Source organism: Asterias amurensis, chromosome 1, assembly GCF_032118995.1.
Source record: "Asterias amurensis chromosome 1, ASM3211899v1".
NCBI classification, from domain to species: domain Eukaryota; kingdom Metazoa; phylum Echinodermata; class Asteroidea; order Forcipulatida; family Asteriidae; genus Asterias; species Asterias amurensis.
In genome coordinates this window covers 30,290,016-30,310,005 of record NC_092648.1, presented here as the reverse complement: position 1 = coordinate 30,310,005, position 19,990 = coordinate 30,290,016, and the positions used below count along the sequence as shown (strand labels likewise).

Genomic DNA, 19,990 nt, shown 5'->3' with positions numbered 1-19,990 from the left:
AAAATTGGGCTTATATGGTAGCATATACATCAAATATTCAGGGAAAAATGGTTTCAATGTCATGTCTTTGCAAGAAAGTTACAAAAAAATAATTTTTGTGCCAACAATGTTTTATCATTTTAATAGCACTACATGTATTTGCTACCTAAGCAGCAAATTGTGCTTAAAAATATTCTTTAGAAAAGTAATAATTAGCAGGGATACTTGTCACAGATGGTGCATGTTCAATGGTATTCTGGCTTGTTACCTTGCTTTGGTAAGCATCATTTTGAAGGGCCATCTTTTTGACTCTGTGGTGGCTAGTTTGTCTTTTCACAGACAATTTAATGGTGAATGGCGATTAGAGAAACATCATGAAATCAGGAAAAGACCAGACAAATCATATGCATGTGTTCAGCAGGAAAAAAAATGCTGAATAAAAATGTAGGTTGGGGGCATACAGGGCCATGTCACACTAGGCAATTTACAGGCAACCAGTCCCAGACAATTACACAGTACTGCCTTTCAATTTGCATAAAATTTACTTAAACATCACAAGATATTGTCAAGGAAAAAACCTCTTGTGCTTTCCATACATTGCAATGGTTGCCAGTAAAAATAAACATGTGTTACCAGGTCACAAGTTCACAAAAAAGCACAATTTCAAAAAGAAAGCAGAAAAACTTGCCAACAAAAACAAGTTACCAGCCAAAATTACATTGAGTTTACATTTTGTTGCGACTGGAGCACCACTTTGAAGAAGCCATTTATGATTTGCCGACAATGCATATTTGCATAATCTGTTTTTAATAAGAAACAAAGACTTTGACAAAATAAATTGTTACAAGACGCAAATCTGATGTCAAGGATGCGAATAAATCTCCACAGTTTTTGTTTATTAATCCATCTCAAGAATCTCTAATCTCATCAGTTAAAAAAGTTCCAGTATTTAATTTGAAAGAATCAACACTTCTTCACCAGGATCACCAGAATTCTCCAGTTTTTTTCTTCTTCACTATACAAAAGTAAGAATAACAGAACTAGGGTCCCTGAGTTCTATGATTGTGTAAATGTGCTTAATGACAAATGAAAATATAGAACCAAAATAGATAATTAAAACCAGTCCGTTTGGACGACTCTGCGAGAACGAAGCAAGCATTGGCAAATTACAGCAGCTTTATTTTGATTAAAACCCCCAAAACAGATTATCGGTGCTATTCATACATGGGATTTATGAACTGAAATCCTGTTTTGGCAAAAACATGAAATGAGGAACAAAAGCTTATACCCCCCAAAATAATCCGTGCTTTTTCACATACCTCATAAATGGATCTAAAACTAAAATCCTGTTTTGACAAAAACATGAAATGAAGAAAAAAGCCTAAACAAATATCTTCAATCATTCATTCATTTTTCAAGTATCATTACAAAAAACACCTGCATCACTTTTTTCCTTGCATATAATTTTTAAAAGATTGATTCATTTAAAAAGTAAACATCAATATTTTATTTTAACAAGACGACTCTCTCGATCACTTTTGAAGATCTAGGTAAAAACCGAAGAAAAAACTACCACATAAAACATTTTCATCAATGATTCTAGCAAAAGAGGTATCTTTGGAACAGTCATCTATCATAATAGGCCGCGTCTCCCACTCATCTTAACATTAACTTCATGGTGCATGTACAATGAATTAATTTACAGGCAAAATATTTCAATAGAGAACACTGTAATATGTAAACATACTGATATCATGCATGTCTAACAACATACTAGCGTTAACTGTTGGTTCACCTACACAATCACAGGAAATAATGGATCATCCCCCAACCACATAATATCTCTTTTTTTAAGGTCTAGAAAAAAGCAGAACTCGGCAACGACAATCAACCAAATATCATGGAAACGGCCCCCATTCCATGTTAGTTCTCATTGCATGGTCCTTCGCTCCAGCTTGAGGTAACAATATTGCTTGAAGGACTTGGAGGGTATGTTTAGTTTCAAAAGCCCATTTTGGTTGGGATTGAAGCAACAATGCCTGGGGAAGGGATGACCAACAACTTTACAAACAGTATGGCATGTACAGTAGATAACAAAAATTAATCTCATCTCCAATGAAGATATATGAGAAGACATTATTACCCTACTCAATTTGTGGGTTTAGGGTTATAATTTGGATGAAAACATGGGCGTGTGGGCACCTTCTAACTGACTGCTACTACAAAGTACACCAAATACAATGGCACTGTTACAATAAAACCTTCAGAACAAATCGATACAAAATTGGAATGACAGAATTTCACTCTTAAATAAACTATAATAAACAAAAAGCAAAAAAAAATTATAATAAAAAATAAAAAAATTGTAGAAAACAACCATATCAAAAGAATCTTTCCTTGATTTCTAACACGCCATTTAAACTTTTGCTAAACTATTTAAAAGCAAAAAGCAAATTAACTGCCCTAACTACATTTGATATGAATATGGTTTAACAAATCATTAATTTTTACTCGTTTCAGAAACGGAGTAATACATTTTTTGTCTTCATTTATTTCGTTTTTTCCCCTCATGGTTTTAACACAGATGGTGAAGAACACACTATTGGAAGTATCCTTGGTTCAAAGTTTCATACTCTATTCACAACGCTCATCTAAAACAAGGCATTACCATTAAAGAGTAATGCAGAACAAGATTCAGGATTTAATGTCTAAAATATTTACAAATTTCTAAAATGAAAAATATCACTTTGATTTTTGTACCACTATTCCACCGTAAACCCATCGTTAAAATAGTAGCCTTAAATCACATTCCCAAGAAAGAATTTCTTTATCAAGTATAAAAAAAGAGGACGCCAGTAAAAGCAGACTGGTTGGAAAGGTTTGCTTTGACCAAAATGGCTTCTACTGAGAGGTACCACCACTGGCTCCCGAGCCCTGACCGTATCCTCCGTAGTTACCATACTGCTGGGCATACTGGGCGTACTGCTGGGCGTACTGAGGGTTATTCTGGTAGTATTGTTGGTACTGCTGATACTGCTGTGCATATTGTTGATACTGCTGGTTGGTGTATCCCTGTTGACCGGTTGTGGGTGCCACCTGACTGGTACCACCTGTGTTGGGGCTGGAGCCATAGCCAGTGTTGGCGCTGGAGCCATAGCCAGAGGTACCAGAGCCGCTGCCGTAGCTTCCACCAGTGGTGCTGCTTGCTCCACTACCACTGTTGTAGCTGCTCGCCCCAGTGTTGCTTCCATAACCACTGCCTCCCTGTCCCTGACTACTGTAGCCACCAGAACTACCATAACTCCCCTGAAAACAATATATTGACAAAAGGTTATCAGACATGCAACTTTTTGGGGGCATGATAAGAGGAAACGTCCCATAACACACAACATTGTACAGTGTTCTTCAGTTCACTCAATATGGTACTAAATGAGAAAGAAAAACAAATGAGCTGTGCCAAATTGTATGGCACTGATTACCACATAACTATGCACATACATACAGCAGAGACATACAATACAAAGAAACACATGTCTATGCATAACAAAGTAAACTTTGTACCAGTTCATCCAAGAAGGCCCAAGCACAACTCTTTTTTTGGACTGCGACTGTAACTCAACAACCAAGGTGTAAATACACAATGCATTACTAGGAGATATAGTTACATTTTGCAAATGGGAAATTACAAACAAACACCCTGTAGAGTACAGACAAGACTTAGAGACTTTTGGGGATACTAGGTGGTGGCAGCAGGCTTACCAGGCAAGTACATTGGGTTTTTTGTAATGTGTGCGTGCTCACTACATAAACATGGGAATTTACCTGGGGTCAGTTTCTTCCAATTTAGGCAAGTCCGATGACTCTTTTTAATTATTAAAAACTTAAGGCTAGTCCTAAGTTTGGACGAGTAGCATGTCCAACCTCTAGATAAGACTAGTCATAACTCTTTGTGAAATCCACCCCAGGTAAGTCTGCTACCACCTAGCGTTCCAAAGACTCCCATTGGCAAGACTGTCCTACCTGTCTGTTATATGAAGATCCAGAGGATCCCTGGTCTCGTCTGTTGTAGCTACTGCCATAGTTGCCACCACCACCACCTCCGCTTCCGTAACTACTTCCACCACGGTTGCCGTAGCTGCTTGAATCTCGGTTGCCATAACTGCTGCCGCTGCTACCCCTGCTGCCGCCGTAGCTACTGCCACCACCACTGTGACTGCCGCTATGACCAGAGCTTCTGTTGTCTCTGTAGCCACCACCGCCGCTGCTGCCTCCGTAACCTCCACGGTAGCCTCCACCGCTACTGCCACCACCGTAACCTCCACTGCCGTATCCTCCTCCTCCACCACCATAACCTGTGTTAGTAGAAAACAAGATTTGTATCACTGATTAATCATTCATCAATTTCATTGACATTTTCGACAAATCAAACAGCCATTAGAATAACATCACACCTGCATCAATAAAAGCGATATGAATACCACATTTCCCAATTTGTAATTTTGAATGGTTACACACCACTCCTTTTGAGGAAAATTTTCAACAAATTCAACTACAATTAGAATATTATGACACCTGCAACAAATTTCGAAATTTGAATGGTGACATGCCATTCCCTAAAAAAAAATTTGGGAAAAGTTATAAAAGAGTAAATTAGCTGCTACTGACCTCCACGGTTTTGTCTCTGATCCCTGTATCCACCTCGGTTGCCACCACGGTCATTTCCTCGATCATAACCACCTCGATTGTAACCACCACCACCACCACCACCACGATTGTAGCCTCCGCCAAAACCACCTCCGCTGCCACCACGGTGGAAGCCGCCACCACGGTTGAAGCCTCCCCCTCCACGGTTGTACCCACCACCGCTACCACTACGACGGTCACGGTCATCTCGGAATCGCTTTGGAGCTGATCCAACGGCATCACGTCCCTCCTTGTTGTACTTTTCTACCAGGGGCTTGGACTCCTCTTTGTTCAGCTCCACAAAGATGGCCTCTTCAAAGAGTTGACCGCCTTCTGGCAGCTCAAAATTGGCTGGTTAAAAGAGTGATAAAAATCGACCAGCATTAGAACAAATAGTGGTGCATGTTTCGGTGCGCAAGCCCTACAACTATACCCCTAGAGGGCGATTCCCTGAAGCTGGTACCTATAGCTATGAGATTGTCTCACTGGTTGTGTGGAGTCTGCGATGTTGATCCTACCTTTCATTTCCAACACTGCATGTTCGGGCACGTCCTTGCCTTCCTCCTTTGTGCGTTTTTCAATTCGCTTCTGAAATTCCTCATCTGTGGGTACTACTACGATTGCTTTTCCGGTGAAACCCTCAAAAGGTCGCATTTTTCGTCTTCTTGCAGAGGGATACACATTTGTCTGACATCGGGTAATAAATGGAGAAAGGATTAAAGTTCTCGATAAAAAGGGACAAGATTGGCCGGCTTGGTAACTCTCTGCAATGAGGAATTCCACAACATGGATTATAACATCAGTAAAGTAAGTCTCAGGTGTCTGAGTTCCATCCCACGCCCCTGTCTCTCTACCCCTACTAACCACCTACTTTATGGAACTCACCTTTCGCTGAGAGAAAAATGACAAATTAAAAATGGGTTATTTCAGTGCCATTAACACTACTTGAAACACCTTAATCTATCAGTTTATAATACAAGCACATACAATCAACTAAAGAAATACCAAGCCACCTTCTAAAATGGTGTCCACAAGTTTTAGACTTCAGACCCATTAAGATCCTATAAGTGTATATTGAAAAATCAAATTAACAAATAATTACCTACAAGCTTTTTCAAACTTCAGGCAAAATAATGTCTTAAAAGTCTCTCCTCTTTTTTTCCTCATTATTACTTCATATACCTTACAAGTCTCTCCTCTTTTCCTCATTCTTACTTCATTAAAAGACTTCTGGCCTACAGGCAAAGATTTGAGATGTTGTGGGGGCATTCAAAGTGTGAATGTCTATATGAAACTATGCTTCAAAATAAACCAAGTTATTGTTTCCAATGCAGGTATTTGTTTAAAAAAAAAATGTACAGAACTGTCTACTGGACTGATTTATCGCTTTGGGATGGTCATCTTTCTTCGGCAGGACTTCCAGCAGGACTTCTTAATTGATCTCACCGCCTAATTCAGGCATGGTATTTGGTTCTTCGATAAAAATGGTGACTGTTTTTAATATCGATCAAGGGATGACCTACATGTGTACATGGTGTAGACTCTAATCGACTATTCAGGGCTTATCGGTTTTGCTGAATCCTCCCCCCTCACGGGGGAAACTTTAAATAAATCAGAAATCAGACTTAACTAGGAAGAATATCATGCCTGCAATGTATTCCCTTCCAAGGTTCACTTCGTCCTCTTAATATTTGAGGGTAGCCATTCTGTAACTGTTTAAATTATATACAATTACACATACTGTACTATTCCATCTTAACATGAAAGTCACCTTTAGGGAAACATTCCTTTTCAAGGGTACAAAAAAACTATAATCCACCCAAAAAAAATTAAATAAATAAAAAGTTCCTGGAAAGAAGTAGTGTCAAATGTAGCAATTTGGCATCACCAAACTGTTAGATAATAAACTACGCTTTAGCTTTTAAACTTACACAGCTAAAAAAGGTGAATACAAAAAAACCAAATAATAATAACTGTTAGAGAGGAGTTGAAAGGTTTGAGTTGTATTACTAACCTGATCCAAGATGAAGTTGCGCTTCTTACGAGAAGCCATGTCAAAGAAGCGGTTCAGACATTTAGTTGCCCTGTCCATTAAGGTATCCCAGCGGCCACTGTAGTTGCGCTTTCGAGGGAGTCCCATCACCTACAGATTTGTGGGGTTGAGGTGGTTATTATACAAGCTTTAAAACTTTGTGCAATGCCAGAGAAAGTGCATCACACAGTTACTAATGAAACCAACCTGGGAAGAAAGATTCAGATTAGATCCCTGACTAAAGAAAGACGATCTTGAAGTCACAAAGACTCACTGTGTTTCCGAAGCTTATGTCGATCGGACTTATCCCACCAGGGTCATCATCGTTCTCTACTTACAAATGTTTAACTCTGTGTTGTGACTGTTAGTCTGTGATGTTATCGCTGGGCAATCTCGTATAGAGTATCATCCTCAGGGAGGTTTTATCATTGGTGTTCAGCATCAAGCATCTGTGTGGATAAAGGCTGAGTAGCCTGTACATTATGTCACAAACTATAAATAGAATCTCCTTGGAAATGTCAGACCCTAACAACTCAGGAAGTTCTATAGGCCATTCCAGAAAGCCTGATGTATGACTGTGTAGCTCACTTTCAGGGCAGCAATTCACAAAATGCTGATTTCAAGTATTTTAACTTTGGTTAAAAAGAAAACAGAAAGTACGGTAGGCCTGCAATACATCAAAACACTCCTAACAGTGTTTTAAACAATTAAAAAGTACATTACATTCAATGCTTAAAAGAAATAAAGTAAACAAAAATAATATAAAAAATTAAGGAATGGTTCACTGATTCTCCAATTATTTAAGAAAAAAACCTAAATTTTCATAAAGTCAATTTGCAAATCCGTATCAAAAATGTTTTACAAAATAACATTAAAAAAATGCTTTATGAAGACCCCTTAACATTAGCTATGTACAGTTAAACTTTAAATGGAACTGGAAATAATCCTTCCAATGTACACGTAGATGCTCCACTAATCCGATGGCAAATACTGGTGAACTCCTTTAAAAATATTTCAAATTTGTCATCAACTGCACAACCTCATCTGTCAACTCAGTGTAACACAAAAGATTTTAAGAATAGCAGCGCAGTACTTTCTCCACATTTCAAACTCTGCCGAAAAATATACCTCTGCATCTGATGGCCAATACATTGTGCGTACAGAAATAGAAACTGCATTGGGTTGCTCTATGATTAAAGCCAAAATATTGCTGTAATTAACAGAACAGTTAGAACTGCTTACTTTCAACAGAAGTATGTTTTCAGCATTGCATGTTGCCATCTCCAAAGGATCACACTTTGTTGGTTTCAGAATTGATTATTTTTTATTTGAAAGATCACTTTTTGAGTTAAAGGAGACAAATTTGAGTTTCTTTAAGATTATATTCTTTGCTTCAAAACCAAAAGAGTTATACCTCGACCTTTGTATATAGTATTCAAAAGCTACACACAGTCTTTCAAATCAAAGTCTGATCAATGTATTCTACTGCACTCAGAGTTTTACTGCACAAGAGTTTGAGATGTTCACAACCGTTGAAGTTTTGGCTAAAAACAATTCACAATGGACAGGGATTATTTGATGAAGAGGGGATCACTTGCATAGCACAATTACCTAAGTTGGTGATATGTGACACAAAAAAAGAAGAAGGTATTTGGCACACACGTATACTATATAATTATAAAACCTAATACATTTTGAATAAAGGGAAACAGCACAACTAAAAAATCCCCCAGTCCCTAAAAACTATTCTTCAAAATGAAACTTTACTTAAACTAATTTCTAACAGCATTCAGTGAATTGCAACCTTGTGTGTAAGCTACACTTGTCATACACAGTAAATTAGGCCTTTCAGCGTGTGGGATGTATTGGATGAGCATTCTATGTTACCTTCATCTTATCCATGATAAGGTTGGTGCCTAGGATGTAGTACTTCTTCTCAGGGTGCTCTTTGCAGTACTTCTCTACCCACGTGGTCTTACCAGCACCTGGTAGGCCGACCATCATCAAGATCTGAAAATCCAAGATTAAACAGTAAAATTACAAACAAAACCAAGCAAATACTGAATTTTTTTAGAGGGCAAGGCCATTTTATTCTTTTAGAAAGGGCACTTACATTGGAAAATCTCACAGTCTAAGGGGAAACTTTTTAAGGGACACCAAGGCAAAGACTAGGGCAATGAAGGCCCAAACCTGTGTAAAACCAAGCCTGAACCATGCTGACCTAGAATTTCATCCTCAAGAGGGCAAGGCCATTATTATTTTGAAAAGGCCACTTCCATTGGAAAATCTTAGTCTATGGAGAATTTTTTTTAAGGGGCACTAGGGCCAACCAGGGCCAAGGCCTCAATGTAATTCCAGGCCTGACCATGCCTTTCTTGAGGCAAACGACCTTGCTAGTACACCACACACTTTCAAAGACTTCATATATTTGCAAAATCATATTCAATCTAGGTTCTACAATGCAGACAGACTGGGTGGTTGCTTACCTCTGAGTCTTTCTTAGTGGCTGGGGGAAGAGGCCCACGGACTCTATCTTCAACGGGTACTGAACCAATCAGTGTGAAGCCTTCTTGCACAGGGAAAAATGGCTCTTCCTGTACGATGCACAACACAAAATAATTAGTTTTGAAATGTCATTCACCACTATACCAAACAATAATCTGTCACTTGAAATCCACCAATTCTTTTTTTGCAGTGAATTGACTCACCTAAGACATATTGCCCTTGAAAAAATGGTAGTAAACTTTTATCTAATACAAGAGCCGACATAAATATGTACACATATACATGGAATAGGCTATTCAATAAAAAATGTTGCTGATTTTTCTGAGGGGGAGAACTAAGCAGGAAGATTAACCCTTACCTTCTGACCAAAGTTAACTGCAATAGATGTATTCTTGAGAAGCACATGGGGGAACAGTGCTTTGCCCTCCAGATCCTCATCGATGGTGAAGGCCACACCAAGATCATTGCCATTCTTGCTGTATGAGATGGTGGGTTTCTCTCCTTCAAAATCCTGGTTTGAGAAATGGAAAAAGACAGAATGTCAATGCCAAACGAACAGGGTTCTAATTGAGGGGGAGGGTGGTTGGGGGGGGGGTGATCTACAAGACGGCAGGGATTGTTGTCGCTCAATATTTTTCCTGAACCCCAAATGATTTTGAAAGAAACAGGTTCAATTGAGAAAAAATAGTTTTTATTTGAACAATTACTTCTGGAAGATTTATCTCACTCTAATGAAAAGTATATTTTGATAAGAATTTAAAGTTCTAAAGCAGATTCAAAGTCAATATTTGAAGAGATGTTTTTTTTCTAAAGATTTCTTGAAATGACAAGACAAGAACAAAATAAAGTTCCTTACCAAGTACGAGGCGATCACATCTCCAGCTTCAAACTTTTCACCATAATCACTGAATTTGCACTGAACAGAAATCTTGGCAGTTCCTCCATATCCATAAGAGAAGGCCTCCTCACCTTTAAGGAACATGGAACAGTGTTGGTGATTTTAAGAAAAGAAAACAGAGCTCTAAACTGAAAAATGCTTTGTCTAAAAACCTACTTGGCATAAATGTTGTTTTGCTTGCCATTTGTTAGGAATTACAAAGGTAAATGGAACCCGTGTGTCAGTTTTTTAACTCAAAAATTTTTTAATTTGTGTGACGGATGCAATGCATAAAAAAAGTAACGCTCTTGAAGCTTTGAAACTTCATAAAATTGTAGGCCTTAACAAACTGTAAAAAAGTAAAAAACTGACATCACTCATACTCAGAGCTGTGGAGACTTTTACACGATGGAACCAAGGTCACCCACAATGTTTTTCTTTGTAACAAAAAGAAGAACCCCAAACTCTTTGTGCAAAGGTATGGGTGTACCGTCTTGGAGTATGTTTTAAAATTTACCTAATTGAAGAGAGGTGTCGTCTGTAGACCAACCGACTCGAACAACATTTTTAGTTTCATCAATTGGAAGCTGGTTCACCTCAAGATGTTTTTCCAGCTACAAGAACAGCAACAAGTAAAAATCAAACCAGCATTATTTTATTGGTTCTTCAACTTGACCAACCAAATTTCCTTATCAAGATTCGTTTCCTAAAAACTAAGTACCATAGGAAAATTTAAGTTGATTTGACTTTTCACAATTACTGAGCAAATGATGTAAATGCTAAATCCAACACCATTTAACTATTATTATTTGTCAGGGCAAAATACAAAGTGTAGAAGAAACAAAAGTACAAGCAAACTTGGTTCAAATAAAAACAATTAAGACAAAACAACGCTGTCGCATTTGCTGGTCTGCAAGGAGTTTTTAAACCGTGAATGCAGACAGGACCCTTGATGCAGGCAATGGGATTTTCTTGTAAAGCGGATGGTATTAAGAAACTAGAATTATTTGGATTTCCTGTTTGAAAGTCTGAGAAGGATCATCATGTACCTTGACTTCAAAGCCCACTTTCCCCTTGGCAGCACCGTGTGTTCCTTTGACTCCTCCCCACAAGAAAGCAAAGCCATCCATGGTGAGAGGCTGAGCTGTTGTGCCGTCTTTGCTCACTTTAACGTTCAAATCAGAAATATCTGTGCAAAAAAAAAAGATTTCAAATCTCGAAAATCAAATAAGATAACACCATTTAGAATGCCCCAGATTGCACAGGACATCTTTGACAACCAAAGAAAAACACCAAGCACAAAACATTCTGAGAGCCTTGTTTCAAATCAGCGGGCAAACATTTGGTTTAATAATCCCCACCAGTTCTGAAAAAAATCCTGGGAAAACCCTGAAGTGTAAAGGCAATCATGCTACTATTGAATCTAGCACCCTCCCCAATAATCAAGATCCAATGGAAAGTTAAACGCAGTCCAAGCAAACCAAACTAGAATGATTTACACTTTCCAATCCCATATAAAAAATATTTCTGAAAAGTTAATATTCTGATATCTTTAGTAAAATCCCATAAATAAATCCTTAAATGATAACAAAAACATCATAGTATGAAACTGTTTCTTACATTTGCTGAGTACGCATGTTGTCTCTGGAATATCATCATCCTCTTCCATCACTGCTGGGGAAGGGCTCCTAAAAATATACAAGAAATCAACATGAGGGATTTAGACAGGCTGTTTAAATAAAATGTAACAGAAAAGCAGAGATTCAACCATATAGAAGAAAGAATAGCGACTTTTTCACATTTGAATCTTCTTACATTACATAAATAGAACATTGTGTAGAATCACATTTTTTAGCATCAAGTATGCCGAGCTGGAAAGCAACAAATGGCATTACACCCCCCCCAACTTTCTGAAAAGTTCATGTGAGCTACAAGCAGCGTTGTAGCTAGGACATTTTTAGTGGTGAGCGCAGCTGAATTTAAACTTGGTCAGAAATTGCGAGCAGTGCACGTACTTTGTTGTAAGGATTGTTTTTATTTAGGGCTAAATATTAACATTCCAATCGTGCCAAATGCACATTATGTAAGATTCAAGAATCACAATTTTTAAGTATAATGACAATTGTTATTACAAAAATGTGTTAATACAAAATAATTGTGATGCATTTGTTGTGAACAGACTGTTTTTGAAATAGTTTCTGCTGTTTGCTTGTTGTAATCCCGCCGCGATGAAGTTGAACTTGAACTTTGAAGGTGGAGTAACTGTCTTGATTGTCTCAGGTACAGTTTCATTCTCAGCACTAACTGAAGCTGCACGAGATACTTTTATATCATCTTCCAATCTTTTCCCGTTTTCCAAAAAAGTCGTCCAGCTTACCGTACGTTGCGAGGCCATCTTAAAATTTACACAGATCTCATTCAAGTTAAAAACCTATCGCGCTGTCACACGTGTGGACGAAGCGAACGTGTTTACATGCCTACATCCGGGACACGCGAACTCGTACACTAGACTTTACACAGCCCCCTCGTACTGTTGTGTGGCGATACTGTTTGTGTGTACATGGAATGCGTGAAATCCCCGCGAAAACCTCACGACTAGACTTGTACATGTTGTGCACTCTAGGGTCTACCACTAGCGCGCTGGTGTACACCACATGTACATACATACATCGTGTACATGTGCACAGTACCAGCACTGCTGCCAGCCTGTATAGACGGTACGCCTTCTACACTAATATATAGTTCGTTCAATAAAAACGTCAGGGCACATTTCACGAAGAAAACTTCACAAGATGGCAAGAGGCAAGTAAAATGGGAAAACACGTTTGAGGTTTTAATTGCTCGTAATTCTGGCTCAAACAAATTACAAACTGCATTTAAAATGACAAAACACGAAAAAACATGACATTTTAGTCTTGCAATGTGATCAATATCAGTAGAACTTTTAATTTTTTATTAATTTGGGGGGAAATTTTGTGGTGGGCGGCAGTCTATTTTTCAGCTGAAGTGCCGGGCGGAAATTGTCAGTGCTGGGCGGGCTCGCCCACCGTGGCTACAACGCTGGCTACAAGATCAAATTCAAGGTCAAAAGGTCACCAATTTTTAAATTTCACCAGCATAAATAAAAATGGCAAATTTTGTTTCCTTGTGAAATTACATTTGAAAAGACAACAATATCAACAAATCTGTCCAAGTAAACCAGAAAGGCTGATTTTGAAACTGGTGACCACGCCCGTTATAGGCAAAATAATAACAAATGATGGACACAGACACTGTCTGTCTAACGGGGCTAAAATATGAGCATTTACCTCTACCAGTATTCAACCAAATGACAGAAAAAAAGTTTTCCCCTAGAAACAAGAAGTGGATTTCAAACATCGCCAAAGACAGAGCAATCATGGCAGCATACATTAAGCACTGTACAGACATATATATGTTGTACTTTTATGTTACCAAACTTACCAACTAGCCCCATTCAGCCCCATGCCAGCAAACCTTGAACTTATCCATCATATAAATACGATTGATCAAGCATAGTTTGAATAGATCAAACTTGCTCAACACAAACAATGCTGTGTGTGTTTGTGTCTAATAGTTTGAATAGATCAAACTTGCTCAACACAAACAATGCTGTGTGTGTTTGTGTCTAACGATGAATTACTTCAAAAATAATTCAGGTATGATGGAAGTGCACTGGCACCCTGACTTTAGGTACAATGTAGTATGGATTCAGGTCAAAGTCTACTTGCAGTGAGTAATAACTATGGGCCATGGTTTTTTGGATCGGTGAAGGGGAAGTCCCTTTCAAGGAAATACACTCAGCACACTCCTTCCCATTAGTTTGTTTAACAAATGTAGCTTAAGCATTTGGGATCAAGGTTGTTGCTACATTCATTTGTTATTAATTACCCCCCCCCCCATACACAGATGTGTGTTAGCACTATATACTCAGTACTTTCCCAAGTCCTGTGAAAAAAATATCACAGACATGTTACTCGGATGGGATTCGAACCCATTTGGTACTATTGTGTTAACTTTTTGTTTTTTTCTTTGGTCTTGTAAAAAATATTCCGGTCCAGTAAAAATTCTGAGCCACAAGCCCTGCGATCTTGTGGATTTTTCCCCAAAATTTGAGCCCTGAACACATGGCACTGCAGTAACAGACCTGCCAACCTTGTAATTTTTTTTTGAGTACCACATTATCGCAGCGGCATAAACATGATCGCCCAGTGCACAACGACATATGGCACAATGCTTACGGTCAGTCAGCAAAAACCATGGACCACTTCATTTTAGATGAACCATTCATTTAATGTAATTATATATCATATTCACACAAAATACAGGCTACTTCATAAAAAAAAGTTGTATCATGATATCGTTGCGGTACCCGCTGCCAAAACATAGGATTCGAACTGCCTCTAGCTGCCGGGCAACCTCGGTAGTCTAGTTGGTAAGACACTGCTCTAGAATTGCAAGGGTCGTGGGTTCGAATCCCACCCGAGTAAAATGCCTGTGATATTTTTTCACAGGACTCGGGAAAGTACTGAGTATACAGTGCTAACACACATCGGTGTATGGGTAAAAAACAAAAAAATTAATATTCTTTATCCCCGATGCAAATTTAACATCTATTATATATCGTTGCGGTACCCGCTGCCAAAACATAGGATTCGAACTGCCTCTAGCTGCCGGGCAACTCGGTAGTCTAGTTGGTAAGACACTGCTCTAGAATTGCAAGGGTCGTGGGTTCGAATCCCACCCGAGTAAAATGCCTGTGATATTTTTTCACAGGACTCGGGAAAGTACTGAGTATACAGTGCTAACACACATCAGTGTATGGGTAAAAAACAAAAATTACTATTCTTTATCCCCGATGCAAATTTAACATCTATTATATATGATATCAGTGGTTATTTTAGGGGTGGTTGATGTGGCCTTTTCTGACTTTTTGTGCTCGTGACCTGAACAGTCTGAAAAAAACATGAAAAAGAAATAACCAGTTGACTGCTGGAACCATGTTCCAAATGCCTAGGAAGGGGCACAAAAAAAATTGGCCAGGGGTTTCCCTACGGGCGGTGAGCCCATTTTGACACATTTCTGATCCATAACATATATTTATTTCATTGACAAGCTCTGTCGAACAATGTTCCTACATTATTAGTAACTTAAACTCGGAATGCAAATATTATAACTTGGTATCCATCTTTGGTTGCCCAGTAAACGGACAAACGAAAGCCCACTGTAGAGTTTTCCAGTTCCACTTCAATTCAGGCATGCTTCAATTCATCATTTGTTTCCCTTATCAGGCTTATACAAAGATTACAAGCCATCAAATTCCCATTATTCTCCCCAAATTCTCGGGAGTTGGGAAAAAATTGTGATGTAAATAATAACATGAATGCTACCTCCTGACCTAAACTGCTGCCGCTCTTTGAGATGTCTAAAATGTCAAAGTGTGTGCACTGCCGACTGCACACGTGCACTGTGCAAAATGCATAATTTTTCACGTTGAGGGAGAACCTTCTTTGGAACATGCATTCTTTTTTTTCTGGGTGGAGGAGTACTTTTTCCCCCATCACTGACACTTCGCCTTCGATCGGCATCCATGTTGCATAGTATAAACACACGGCGACGCCGAACGAATTCGAGCCGAACACGTGCGTTGTGTGCACGTACATGTACATCCATGCATAAGGCTGTACATGTCATGTACTATACCAGGTTGACCGAACTGGTATGCGCCATTCCCACCCCCTCTGTTACGCATTGGTTTATTAGTTTTCCAGGGGGAGTAAGAATTTAAAAAATAATTCTAAGCACAACCTCTTTTTTATCGAAGGGCATAATGATCACTCAGATGTGGGGTGAATGGGGTGTTTTTGATCTGTTGTTTTTGCACTTGGGGTCAAACGAATAACAGTTGATTAAATTGAGAACAAAATTGTCCACGCGTGCTGCAGTTTTAAAACACCGCGATATAGATTTAGCTTTTTGCGTACGTTCTGCAGAATATCTCGTACCACCGTACTCAGGGGTGAAAATGCGTGCATGGTACGCAAAATGCGTGCATGGTACGCAAAATGCGTACAGGTTGGCAGGTCTGCAGTAATATAACCAACTAGAATAACTAAAACAAATTCTCTCTATTCTTAAAATACACATACACCATACATAAGCAGCCATGCCACTGCAGTTATATAAAGAGAAAAGTGCAAAAAAAACCTCTTTTTTTTATGGAACAGTTGCCAACTAAATTGAAAAAAATCATCTGACGCGCTTCATGTTGTGTGCCTGAACAAATCAAGGCTTTACTCTAGGAAGCAACAAGTTTAACAGTGACTGGCCCACTCAAATCCCATTGATCAACAACATTTCTGTAGCGAGAAATGTTTTCTTATTTTGTCATTTTTTTGTGTGTTTGCACATACCTTCTCCTAGGTGAGCGATCTCTGTAGCGATCATGGCGTCCTCTATCTCGTCCATGGTCATGGTCACGCTCGCGCTTTCTGTCACGAGAGTCCTTCTCTTTTTCTTGCTCTTCAGTTTTGGCAGGGGCTTCTTTTTTCTCTAAAAGAATAAATGAAAAAAACAAAAGACGAAAAAACAGGATTTAAACACAGAATAAGTTTTGCTTCTCTGACTTTCCAGTGTTTTAGACCTTATCTGTCTCTGGGACACCACACTGGTTTTATTCTCACATATAACCTCCTTTTAAATGTTTATTTTGATTTAACAACTGTAAAGTTCACGAATTTAGTGATTGTTATTCTTGTTTAAAGACACTGGACACTATTGGTAACTGTCAAAGACAAGTCTTCTCACTTGGTGTATCTCAACATATGCATAAAATAACAAACCTGTTAACATTTGAGCTCAATCGTTCGTCAAAGTTGCTAGATATTTATGAAAGAAAAAACACCCTGTTTAAACAAAGTTGTGTGCTTTCAGATGCTTGATTTTAAAACCTCAAGTTCTAAACTTGAGGTCTCGAAATCAAATTTGTGGAAAATTACTTCTTTCTCAAAAACTACGTCACTTCAGAGGGAGCCGTTTCTCACAATGTTATATACTATCAACCTCTCCCCATGACTCATTACCAAGCAAGGTTTTATGCTAATATTTATTATGAGTAATTACCGATAGTGTCTACTGCCTTTAAGTTTGCTGAATAATGAATGATGATAATAATACCTTCTTTCACTTCTGCTTCGGCTGTTGGCTGACCGGTTTCATCCTTAACATCTGGCTTGCTTTCCTCCGCTTCCATTTTGACCTCAGCCTCAATGGTTTCAGGCTTAACCTCTTCTTCTGGCTTGACCTCTTCTTCTGGCTTGACCTCTTCTTCTGGCTTGACCTCTGTCACCGGTTCTTGCTGTTCCATTGCTGGTGCTTCCTCCGCTTTCTCTTCAGCTTGCTCTTGCTCCATAGGGGCTTCGGTCTCTTGCTCCATCTGCTCCTGAGGAGCTTCCGTCTCCTGAGAAATTTCTTGAGCCCCCTCTTCCTGCTCAGGTTCAGCTGGTTCACCTTCTTCAGTAGGAGCAGCACTGTCCTCAGAGTCTTGTAACAAACTGTCTTCATCAAGAACTTGTCCAATGTCCGGTTGAGCATCGCTCACATCCTCTTCAAGGGCCTCCTGTCCTGTCTCCACTCCATTGTCTTCTAACCCACCATCAAAATCTTCTTCTTCTTTGTCTTCAGGTGCTGGGGAAACGTCAGTGGAAGCATCATCGTCCTCTAAGAGAGCTTCCTCAAGTCGTTGCACAAGTATTGCCTTTACACCCTTGGTATCCAGGCCTCGCAGCTGCAGCTCACTCCTGAGCTCTGCAACTTTCAGTTTGGATGGAGTGATTTCACTCATTTTGGCAGATTGAGCAACTATTGCTAGCAATTTAATGTTCCTGCACAAGATCAAAATAATGCACTTTAAAAGAAAAGAAAAATCAACACGTACTGTGTACAAAGCTTTGAGTTTGATTTATATTTGGGCAACGTGTGGCTGGCCACTGTTAATGTTCCTTGCCTTCAGCTCATGTTTTTCGAGCAAATTTGTCTTCACTTACGGTACGGCCGACAATGACAGTATTCAACTGGAACAACTTCCTCAATTTTTGCTGGCAACCTATTGAGTAAACATGGTAAAGGCTGACGGAAATATCCACCCTGACTTTCCAGTGTGTCTAGTGAGAACTACAACTAGGCCTGGGCGACTAGTGAAATTGACTGGTGATTTCGACACTAGATGCATGTATATTTCTTACTAATGTAAATCCCAAAGGAGTGATTAGCCAGTCATGCCAGTGGATTTGGAAAAATTTCTGTATGACGCCACCACTTTTTCATTCCATATGAAATAATAATCTAGTATCTAATTTACCTCAATGAGATATCCCTTTTTGTAAAAATGAGTGAAAAAGTGGTGGCGCCATACGGAAAGTTATCCGTGGATTTTTTCGTACAATTTCCTTTTCAATTCAGAATTTAAATTTAATTTTAACACAGAAATCTCTCCCTTTCCCCCCACCCCACAGAAATAAAAATTGCTTTATAAAATTGTTAATTTGTGCTGGTGCGTTTAATTTATGTGCATTATATGCTCTGCTCTGCGCGCGTGTGGGGCGACTTGGTTTACGTGGGGCGACGGGTGCTCTCAATCTCATCAGCTCATGACCGTGTGCGGTGCATGTTGGTGGAAGGCCGAGCTACCGAGTACCCGGCCTGCTTGCGCTGCTCAGGGGGGCCTGTCATTTTACCTATATAAATACCACACTCAAATATTTGTCAACAGAATGAAGCATATGCAATTTTAATAAAGTGGAATGAATATTTATTCAAAATATCAAAACGAAAAATCGTAAAATAGCCTACTTACTTCCAACGCCTCACCGCTTAGCTATTTAGTATTTTATTTCTTCAACACACGCCGTCCGCCGTACTCTGCATCACAAAATGCTACCAAGTCATTTTGTGTTCAACCACTTACAAGACGTGTTTTCATTGGTCCAATTGTTCTGGTCATGATGTGGGTTTTGTTAACATTTTTGCCTGTATTATATTTCAATTTTGATTTTGACTTGCGTTTATGATAAAAATCAACTATTTTTGAATATTATTATTAAAATAAATCTTACTTGTATCTTAAATTATCAAATTTATTAATAATTAAGATCAAAATATTTGCAAATGAACCAATTGCAGCATTACTTAGATGGTAAATTAGGGTGGTACCCGGACTATTGATTCGAGTATGGAACCAGCGTAATTTTACCGCGTTGTTTTTCTCAAAACGACTCAGCTCACTCATGCGTGCTCAGAGATTACTAGTCTCACCTACAAGGAAACCAACGGCGGCGGAGGGGTAGTCACATAAAAACATTCTGTGCGTGGAGAATACTCACAAAGCTCACTGAGCCCCCCCCCCCCCTTTAAAGGCCAAAAATAATATCCAGCGGCATAGCTTGGGGCAAAATCGCTCACTGCGGGCACTAGTTCTTATTTCCATTACGCCCCCTACAGTCAAAAGGAAACAATTAAAACATGCCCCCGCAAGATTCTCTCGCGATACTTGCAGACTTGCCTATTAATCTTTTTTATGAGTCAATCAGTCTGGATCTAAATGTAATGTTTTAAAAGATTTACGATAACAAAATCCGGTGAAGCGGCTGCTGACTTCATTTCAACTAATCCTACCAATAATCCTACCTCCATGGTTCTACCTCTAATTATTCCTCCATGGTTTGTGCAAGTTTCTTACCTAAACTTTCAATTCAAGATGATAATGCAGAGCATTGTCAATAATTGACTCAATGAAAATGGCAACGAAAAGAAGATATAACCCACTGATTTAGTGATTTTGTTATCACAGTGTATTGATTGATGTTGACATGAAAAAAATGCATCTGAAATAATAGATG

General features: G+C 38.9%; 1 protein-coding gene and 1 non-coding gene across 2 annotated transcripts; one reads left to right on the top strand and one right to left on the bottom strand.

Moving 5' to 3' along the window:
• Window positions 1–841: 841 nt before the first annotated feature.
• On the bottom strand, window positions 842–19,027 carry LOC139936396 (uncharacterized). The gene is made up of 15 exons (XM_071931214.1): window positions 18,949–19,027; window positions 17,271–17,977; window positions 16,508–16,646; window positions 11,697–11,764; window positions 11,126–11,265; window positions 10,594–10,690; window positions 10,056–10,168; window positions 9,558–9,710; window positions 9,181–9,288; window positions 8,582–8,704; window positions 6,677–6,805; window positions 5,181–5,349; window positions 4,645–5,013; window positions 4,000–4,331; window positions 842–3,285 (listed from the first exon to the last, which is right to left on the bottom strand). The coding sequence occupies exons 2-15, from the start codon at window positions 17,935–17,937 to the stop codon at window positions 2,881–2,883; spliced, it is 3,012 nt and encodes a 1,003-aa protein (XP_071787315.1). The 5' UTR covers window positions 17,938–17,977; window positions 18,949–19,027; the 3' UTR covers window positions 842–2,880.
• Window positions 14,774–14,846, top strand: Trnas-aga (transfer RNA serine (anticodon AGA)). Its single transcript has one exon. It is a non-coding gene; the product is annotated as a tRNA-Ser (tRNA).
• Window positions 19,028–19,990: the final 963 nt, after the last annotated feature.